Source organism: Octopus bimaculoides, chromosome 5, assembly GCF_046866305.1.
Source record: "Octopus bimaculoides isolate indiv1 chromosome 5, ASM4686630v1, whole genome shotgun sequence".
Lineage (NCBI taxonomy): Eukaryota > Metazoa > Mollusca > Cephalopoda > Octopoda > Octopodidae > Octopus > Octopus bimaculoides.
This window is the reverse complement of record NC_142932.1, coordinates 78,220,300-78,231,139: the sequence shown is the minus strand read 5'-3', so window position 1 is coordinate 78,231,139 and position 10,840 is coordinate 78,220,300. Positions and strand designations below refer to the sequence as shown.

The 10,840-nt window shown below is 37.8% G+C and overlaps 1 protein-coding gene across 3 annotated transcripts in view; it reads right to left on the bottom strand.

The window, feature by feature from the left end:
• Window positions 1–10,840, bottom strand: part of LOC106879154 (uncharacterized) — a 220,828-nt gene that overhangs the window by 2,347 nt on the left and 207,641 nt on the right. For all 3 annotated transcript variants that reach the window (XM_089352476.1, XM_089352477.1, XM_089352478.1), the window contains exon 7: window positions 1–73. This exon is cut by the window's left edge and continues 2,347 nt beyond it. In XM_089352476.1, coding sequence (XP_089208602.1) covers window positions 1–73 — 73 coding nt within the window. The remainder of the gene's footprint in view (window positions 74–10,840) is intronic.

Sequence of the window (10,840 nt, the reverse complement as noted above, 5' to 3'; positions counted from 1 at the left end):
GTCATTAGTGCTGGTATATTCTTGAGTTCGCCGTCTTTTGCGTTTGGCCTGTCGTAGTTTCATGATGCTGCTTCTGGAATATTAAAGAAAAAGGAATTAAAATTGATTCACAAAGTAAATTTTCATTACAAATTTCAAAATTTTAAACCAAATTTCATGGAAAATATGTTGTTGTTGGCATTCCGTCGCTTATGACATCGAGGGTTCCAGTTGATCCAATCAACGGAACAGCCTGCTCATGAAATTAACATGCAAGTGGCTGAGCACTCCACAGACATGTGTACCCTTAACGTAGTTCTCGAGGACATTCAGCGTGACACAGTGTGACAAGGCTGATCCTTTTGAATTACAGGCACAACAGAAACAGAAACAGGAAGAAAGAGTGAGAGAAAGTTGCGGTGAAAGAGTACAGCAGGGTTCACCACCATCCCCTGCCGGAGCCTTGTGGAGCTTTAGGCGTTTTCGTTCAATAAACACTCACAACGCCCGGTCTGGGAATCGAAACCGCGATCCTATGACCGCGAGTCCACTGCCATAACCACTGGGCCATTGCGCCTCCACCATGGAGAATGATAAACAAAGCAAAGGGTGGAGGAAGCAAAATATCTACTGCGTTGGGTTGTGTCCTACATGACATTTAATTATATTTTATACATTCTCAGTTCAAATCCTTACAAGGTAAACTTTGCTTTCCATCATTCTAGGTCAATATTAAAGTACCACTTAGATACTAAGTGTAAGTAAATTGGCTATAATATTTGCTACAAAGTTTGTAGCATACGGCTTATCTCTGTATTAATGATAGCTGATATAAATGTTTGTTGATTGGTTGGTTGGTTGATTTCTCCAGAAATAATAGAGAAATACAGGGAGAGTTAACATAAGAGGCATAGGATGGATGCACATACTAGGCTTTGTGACAAGCAATGAGTAAAGGAATGCTATACACACAATGAAAGAGATAGAAAGAATCACTTAAAGTTGGAATAAGTGACAGAGTAGTTATGGGGCGGGGGGAGTTATACAAATGAGAAATTTGTTTTATTTGTTTTGAAGATGATAAAACTTTTTCTTTTGAAAATTAGTATCCATTTCATCATGTCTTATTAACATAAAGAAATTTGATAAAAGTTAAATAAAAAAGTTATTGTGGGCGTAGGAGTGGTTGTGTGGTAAGTAACTTGCTTACGAACCATGTGGTTCCGGGTTCAGTCCCACTACACGGCACCTTGGGCGAGTGTCTTCTACTATAACCTCGGGCCGACCAAAGCCTTGTGAGTGGATTTGGTAGACGGAAACTGAAAGAAGCCCGTTGTATATATGTATGCATATATATATATATATATATATATATATATATATATATATATATATGTATGTATGTATGTATATGTTTGTGTGTCTGTATTTGTCCCGACAACCGATGCTGGTGTGTTTACGCCCCCGTAACTTAGCGGTTCGGCAAAAGAGATCGATAGAATAAGTACTAGGCTTACAAAGAATAAGTCCTGGGGTCGATTTGCTCGACTAAAGGCGGTGCCCCAGCATGGCCGCAGTCAAATGACTGAAACAAGTAAAAGAGAATATCAGTTTAGGGAGATTTGGTTACTATTTTTAGCCAGCTGAGTAACTGACAACTAAAGGGCACCTTGATGGTTTGGGTTATACGGTAGAGCATATTTATTTACAAGCTGTGTAAGTCACTTCCACATTGATAAACATCTTCATATGATGGGCAACTGAGCAGAAGAACATTCATTTTAACCCTCAATTAATTCATATTCTAACAAATCCGATTCAAAATCTTTCTGCTCCAATGGTGCATCACATTTGTGAAGTTATGTGTTTGTGATGCAATGACCCAATTGATTTCACTCGCCAAACCTGAGCATCGTTATTTCAGATCATAGTTAAGGGTTTGTTGAAATGAGCCTTTCTTTCTGCATTAATTAATTAATGGATGGATGAACTGATTGATATGGAGGTGGGGACGGATGGATGGATTAGATAAATAGATAGATAGATAGATAGATTAAATTAAATAAACAGAGAAAGTAGCTATATATTGATAGATAAATTAGATAGACAGATAGATAAATTACATAGACAAACAGATAGATAGATAGATAGATAAATAAATAGACAGACACACAGAGAAATAGACAAATAAGCAGATAGATAGACTGACTAGATAGATAAATTACTCACAAATTAGATAGATAGATTAATAGACAGACAGAAATACATAGATGGACTGACTATTTATAGATAGATATATAGATAGATAGATAGATAGATAGATGGGAAGAAGACAAGATAAATAAACAGCCTGATTAGATTAGATTAGATAGAATAAATTAGACCGATAGGCAAACCAGCTATATAGACAAACATAGACAAACAGATGTATGTATGTATGTACGTACGTACATACATATGTATGTATGGTGTATAGACAGACAAACAAATTGTTGGTTGTAAAGAAAGGCTACATTGATCTAGAGCTAGAAATAATGCCAATAAGAAGAAAGAACTGATGAAATTGGTATAATGATATAAAATAAGGAGAAAATGTAAGAAAGGATCAAAACATGGAAGAAGGGAGCAAGAAATAAACAGGATGAATAGATAGAGACAATGAAAGAAATAGGGGGAAAAAGAAGAGAGAGAGACAGAGAGAGCAGAAGAGTTGATTGAAAAACGAAGTGAGAGAGAGAGAAGAGGGACATTGGTAAATAAAAGAAACTAAAAAGATTAAGAAGAGAGCAAGGAGAGAGAGGAAGAGGTTAAATTTTAGATAGGAAGATCACAAGAGAGGATTGAAAGAGATAAAGAGAAAAGAATGATAAAAGAAGATAGGAGAGGGAGAGAAAGAGAGAAAAGTTCACTTTTCTGAACCAGATTAGTCATGGAGAGAAGAGATTCAATGAACCATGTTTAAACTTCCTCTTTTAAACAACAGAGAGGTTGGCACACAATAATATATGAAGTCATTCAGAACATAAAATGTCCATGCCAAACTGATGATTATAATGAAAGAGAATGAGTATTTTAACACAGTAGAATAAATGTCAGTCATTTAAACGCCAAACAAACCAGCCATTCTTGGAGATAAACAACCACTCCAATATCCTTATTTTCTCTTCCAAACTTGCCCACCACCATTTCTATAAGCAACTCACATGTTCTCTTCATTTCTCCTATTTGTCTATCTTGTCTTTTTTATACTTCATTATTCTCTTTTTATTCATGTTTTGTTTCCCTTTTCACTCACAAAATCTCTACTTATATCTATCTATCTATCTATCTATATCTATCTATCTATGTCTGTCTATTTATATCTCTATCTATGTCTGTCTATCTATCTATCTATCCACCTATCTATCTATTGATCTATCCATCTACCTATCCATCCATCAAATCTAATTATCTGTTGATTTATCTATCTATCTATTGATCTAACCGTCTCTCTCTCTCTCTCTCTCTCTCTCTCTCTCTCTCTCTCTCTCTCTATTGGTTTACCCATCTATTTGGCTAGCTTTTTACATCCCTCTATTGGCTTATCCATCCATCCATCCATCCATCCATCTATATCTATCTGCATCTAACAATCTAGCTATCTGTCTATATCTATCTGCATCAGTCTGTCTATCTATCTATCATTGTCTTTTCGTTTCTTCTTCTTTCTTTCTGTACCTTTCAGTTTCTCTCACATATTTCCACACACCACCTTACCCTTTTCCATCCAGTTATTATTTTCCATTTTTGTTCCTTTTAAATCTAAATCTTGTCTTCCGTCTGGTTTTATTGTCCTTCTCTTTTCTTTCTCATTATTTTTCTCCTGCTAAGTCTATCTCTCTGTCATTTAATCGAACTATTAATCTTTCAGTGAATCAAACTCATTGTATGTATATATCAATGATTCAATCTATCCTTTCCTTATCTATCTATCTATACTTATCTATTTATCTATCTATCTATACTTATCTATCTATCTATCTATCTACCTATCTATCTATACTTATCTATTTATCTATCTATACTTATCTATTTATCTATCTATCTATACGTATCTATTTATCTATCTATCTATACTTATCTATTTATTTATCTATCTATCTATCTATCTACCTGTTTGTGTATCAATGTTTATCATTAATTGTCAGTCTCTTTATTTTTCAAACTCCATGTGCAATGTGTGTGTGTGCATGTGCACGCACGCGTGCATGCATTGAGTCACTCTGTTTCTTCTGCTAAATATTAATAAAAATGTACATATACTCATATTTTGAGTTCTATTTTCCCTGTTTTCATCAACATACCACATGTGTGGGTGTGTGTGAATATATATAAATACACACATACTCATGCATAAATATATATTCATACACACACATACACACGTATGCAGGTGTGCATTTTATCTGTACTATTTTGTGTCAATTGTTATATCAACTTATTATATTCTAACAGGTTATTAATTCTTGAACACTGCTGTGATCATGTGCCTCCAATAACAAAAGCTAGGATGTTTTATATCTAACATTTATATGTACAATGTCCAATATATATATATATATATATATATATATATATATATATATATATTAAGAATAATATAACATGAGGAAGGGTTTGTATCAGGCTTTAATAGTAGATCAGAATATATCATATTATTCTTGTATTAACCTTATGAAAAAAGGAGTCCAATATGTGTATCCAGCCCTGGAAAATGTCTTAGTATAGAATAACATGTGGTAGGCAAATAACAGTAAAGGAGCCCTTAAATACATGTTACAAGATTTCTATTCAAATTATACTAAGTATATATATATATATATATATATATATATATATATATATATAATAATATTAATTAGGGACAAAATCCAAAATTACAGGTAAAAAACTCAATTAAAATCAATTTATAAAAAATTAAAATTAAATTGAGCCTTATAGATAAAGTATATATAAAATATATAGTTTTAGGGAAAATAACCAATTTTCAAGAACTCATCGATGAAAATCCACTATCACATATAGAAAAATTAATAATTAAAAGCACAATAAATGAGTATAATATAAAGTAAAGTAAATATCATAAGATAAATATAATAAAAAGATTACACGTGTTTCATAACCAATTTTCAAATAGAAAAGAAATTTAAATCGATTAAAATCAATTGAAATTATCGAAAATAAGTTCTATTCAAAAATATAGCTACTCATCAGATCGTAAGTAGAACAATAATTAGATATATATCTCAACCAACAATAAGTACCAAATGAAATAATATGAAATACTTATTATATAAAGATAGAAAAATTATTTTAAAAATATCATAATATCAAAATATTTTAATCGATTTTAATCGATTTAAATTTCTTTTCTATTTGAAAATTGGTTATGAAACACGTGTAATCTTTTTATTATATTTATCTTATGATATTTACTTTACTTTATATTATACTCATTTATTGTGCTTTTAATTATTAATTTTTCTATATGTGATAATGAATTTTCATCGATGAGTTCTTGAAAATTGGTTATTTTCCCTAAAACTATATATATATATATATATATATATATACTTGCAGTTCCCCCTCCCCATATATTCCCTCAGAGTTGGGACTGTTGCTGATCTCTAACTGTGGAAAAGGTAGATGTGGGATGAGGTGATGAAGCATGATCTTCCAATGATGGGTCTCACGGAGGCAATGGCAAGTGACCTTTGGTGATATGCTATGCTTGAGAAGACTCATGAAACCAAGTGAAATTGTAGTCATGGCTGATGTCAGTGTCACATGACTGGCACCCGTGCTAGTGGTACATAAAAGCACCCATTACACTCTTGGAGTGGTTGGCATTAGGAAGGGCATCCAGCCATAGAAACCATACCAACCCAGACTGGAACCTGGTGCAGCTCTCTGGCTTACCAGTTCCAATCAAACCATCTAAATGATGATTATATATATATATAGAGAGAGAATTCACAAAAAAAAAAACAAAAGACGAAGACAGGTGGTGTAGACAACAAACAGATGTATTAGTATAATGCTCGGGAAGTGAAAAAGTCTTTAATGTTTTGGGCTTATGCTCTTCCACAGAAAGGAACACAGAAAGAAATAAGGAGAGAAAAAAAGAATGTGTAGTGGCTAGCAATATATATATATATAAGTATATACTTATAAACTATGGCTTACACGATAACTTACCTGCCTCTGGATACCTCCTAACAAAAATGGTACCCACACAGGTAATCTCCAGGAGCGCCTTTGGAGTTAATTATCCCTTAGTTGCTTAAACACTTCTAGCCTACCACTTGAATGTTTAAACAATCCTAACTTATACCTATGTATGTATATATATATATATATATATATATATATATATAGTATAGAGTTACTACCTACTCCAGTATGCAGTAAAGGAGTAGGTAGTAACTCTATAAGATGTACCCGGTGCAAGCTATGGACACATAAGAGGTGCAGCAATATCAAAGGCAGATTAACTACAAAGTTAGTTTTTGTATGTGGCAGATGTTCAGGTGCAATAAACACTGTAAACAAACAGGAAACAACTTCTATCTCATTCCAGGGAGAAAAACTAGAGGTAGTTGATAGCTTCCGCTATCTGGGTGACCAAGTTAGTAGTGGGGGTGGGTGTGCTGAAAGTGTAACTACTAGAATAAGAATAGCCTGGGCCAAGTTTAGAGAGCTCTTACCTCTGCTGGCGACAAAGGGACTCTCACTCAGGGTAAAAGGCAGACTGTATGACGCATGTGTACGAACAGCCATGCTACATGGCAGTGAAACATGGGCTGTGACTGCTGAGGACATGCGTAAGCTCGCAAGGAATGAAGCCTGTATGCTCCGCTGGATGTGTAATGTAAATGTGCATACCCGTCAGAGTGTAAGTATCTTGAGAGAAAAGCTGAACATAAGAAGCGTCAGTAGTGGTGTGCAAGAGAGACGATTGTGCTGGTTTGGACATGTGGTGAGAATGAATGAGGATAGCTGCGTGAAAAAGTGCCACTCCCTAACAGTTGAGGGAACTCGTGGAAGAGGTAGGCCCAGGAAGACCTGGGCTGAGGTGGTGAGGCAAGACCTTCGAACATTGGGCCTCACCGAGGCGATGACTACTGACCGAGACCTTTGGAAATGTGCTGTGCGTGAGAAGACCCGGCAAGCCAAGTGAGATCGTTGCCAGTGCCCCTGGACTGGCTCTTGTGTGGGTGGCACATAAGATGTACCATCCTGAGCGTGACCGTTGCCAGTACCGCCTGACTGGCCTTGTAGGGTTTTTGAGCGAGATCGTTGCCAGTGCCCCTGGACTGGCTCTTGTGCGGGTGGCACATAAAAGACACCATTTCGAGCTATATTGGTAACGATTACATGCTTTTCTATGAACAATTATATATCTCCCACACACCTGACAACCCATACATACCCCCATTCACATATACCTCACTTACCTCCCATACACCTAACACATACACCTCCCACACACATGACAAACATACACGCGCGCCCTCACACACATAGATGAACGCACATATACACACACACACACACACACGCACAGTGGTAGAGACACACACCTACTTACACACAGACACACACACACCCATATATACGCGCACGCCTACATACACATACATACATATGCACACACACACACACAGGAGTGCACACACAAAATAACACACATACCTGGCACACATCCTTACGCTCTCACACATACGTACGCACACACACACACACGCACCTCTCACATACATAAACACACACATACACATACATACACGTACACACATGCACACACACCTCTCACATACACAACACACACTCACACAAACACGCATACTACACACACATCACAATCCCACACACACACACGCACATCCATACACATACACACACACCCACATACACACACACACACACCTCTCACCAACACACACACACACACACACCTCTCACCAACACAACACACTCACACAGACACGCATACAATCACACACACATGGGCATAAACAACACACGCACATACAGAAGCAAACGCACGCACACACACGTACACAGCAACGCACATATACACAACATACACATACACACAAACACACACGCACGCACAAAAACATACACACATGCGCACGTACAAAATACATACACACGCACGCACACGTACCCAACACCTACAACCCCACACAAACACACACACGCACACACACATACTCAAAAACTGCCTGCTGACTTTCCACTGACCATAAGCACCCCCTAACTATTCCTGCTACTAATTCCTTCCACTACGTCACACACATACACACTAACAGATAAACCACCAAACCATGCACACACACACACACACATACATACGCACACACACGTTCTGTTATTACACACACAGACTTGCAGACCCTCGCGCACGCACACATATTCACCTCCCTTTTTCACTCTCCTGTCTTAGAAAGAACTTTTCCTCCACCACCTCCTCTTCCGGTCCTTCCACAATGTAACCTCGTGGGCATCGGTGCCGATTTTTTCTTCCTCCGTTTTTCCATTCTTTGAACTTTCTGTCTTTCCGACGAAGGGCTCCACCCGAAACGTCATACTCTCTCTCTTTCCTTTCCCGAGCGTCTAATAACACTATCCGTATCACGTCCTCACTTTGTTGTTTTTTTGTTATTGGTTTTTGTCTTTTTTTGAACTTATATATATATATATTTGATGGCGTATAAGATGCACTTTTTCACAACCTCACCAAATAACGTCTCATACAAATCAACCAAGGTTCTATATGTGAAGAAGGCCACCTGTAATTTAATTTTGTCTCTGGTGGTCATTTTTTTCCTGAAAGTGCAGTACTGACATTGAGATGTGTCAAATATGCCATCAAAAATGGTGTGTGTGGGAGGGGGGTGGAGTGAATGAACAAAAATGAGGAAAAGACCAGAGGGACAATTCATGACAAATGAGCTATTAGTGTAACACTTGAAAGGAAAGGGAAAGGGTCTTTAACGTTTTGGATGCTAGTCTTTCATCAGAAAAAAGAAAAGAGCAAAGGTGAGGGAGTATTGTTTAGCTTATTCAGCATACACGCCCCACCCAGCCCGCACACACCATTTCTGATGGCATGTTAGACACATCCCAATAACAGCATCGGATTTTCAGGAAAAAAAATGACCATCAGGGACAAAATTCTTTTAGGTTGACCTACTTCGCATATAGGACTTAGGTTGATTTGTATGAGACATAAAAGAAAGATATACAGGGTGTCCACAAAGTCTGGGTACATGGAGTAAACAAGATCATGACATAAACAATTAAATATAAGAAATAATAATTTCTTAAAGTATGTGTTAATCTGCATGTACCCAGACTTTGTGGACACCCTGTACAATGCTAAATAGATGATATTAAGATACATCGATGGATGTTTAGGTAGGGATACAGGTATAGGCATTTGTGTATGACTGAGTTTATAAACGAGAAAAAGAATTGGTAAAGTAATCTTGCTTTTGATGCTGTTGATAGTGGTTGTTGTGGAGCTAATGGCTACAGTTGTAGTAATAATGGTAGATGTAATGCACAGGTTGTTGTTTCTAAAAAAAGTACTCAGGCATGGCTATGTGGTAAGAAGCTTGCTTTCCAGCCACATGGTTCTGGGTTCAGTCCCACTGTGTGGAACCTTGGGCAAGTATCTTCTACTATAGCCTTGAGCTGACCAAAGCCTTGTGAGTGGGTTTGGTACATGGAAACTGAAAGAAGCTCGTCATATATATCATCATTATCATCGTTTAATGTCCGCGTTCCAGGCTGGCATGGGTTGGATGGTTTGACTGAAGACTGGCGAGCCAGAAAGCTGCACCAGGCTCCAATCTGATCTGGCAAAGTTTCTACAGCTGGATGCCCTTCCTAACACTAACCACTCCGAGAGTATACTGGGTGGTTTTATGTACCACTAGCATGAGGGCCAGTCTGGCGGCACTGGCAACAACCATGCTCAAATGTTGTTTTTCACGTGCCACTGGCAACGATCATGCTCAAATGGTGCATTTTACATGCCACTGGCACGAGTGCCGATCAGGCAGTACTGTCATTGGCCATGTCAGCAATTTTGATTTCACTAGCCTCAACAGGTCTTCGCAAGCAAAGTTTATTGTCCAGTGAATGAAGGGTACTCATAAGTGGGCTGGTTATACACCACCGGCATAGGCCATAGTCTCACTTGGCTTGTCGGGTCTTCTCAAGCACAGCATATTTCCAAAGTCTCTGTCACAAGCCATTGCCTCAGTGAGGCCCAATGTTTGAAGGTCGTGTTTCACCACCTCATCCCAGGGCTCCCTGGGTCTACCTCTTCCACAGGTTCCCTCAACTGCTACGGTGTGACACTTTTTCACACAGCTGTCCTCATTCATTCACAACACATGACCATACCAGTGCAGTCGTCTCTCTTGCAAACCACATCTTTTTTCTCTCAGGGCGCTTGCACTGTCATATATGCACATTGACATTACACATCCAGCAGAGCATACTGGCTTCATTCCTTGCAAGCTTACGCATGTCCTCAGCAGTCATGGCCTATGTTTCACTGCCATGTAGGTTTATCTTTGGCTAGGTATTTCTCCTGCAGCTGTCTTACCAGAAATATAGCATTTCCCTCGAACCCAAACTGCATCTCATCTAGATTGACTCTCTCCCTAATTAGTTGGGCTATGACCCTCTCTGTGACTTTCATTACCTGATCTAACAGCTTGATACCTCTGTAATTATTTGTATCTAAAGCGTCACCTTTACCTTTGTAGCAGTTGACTATGGTACTGCTACACCAGTCATT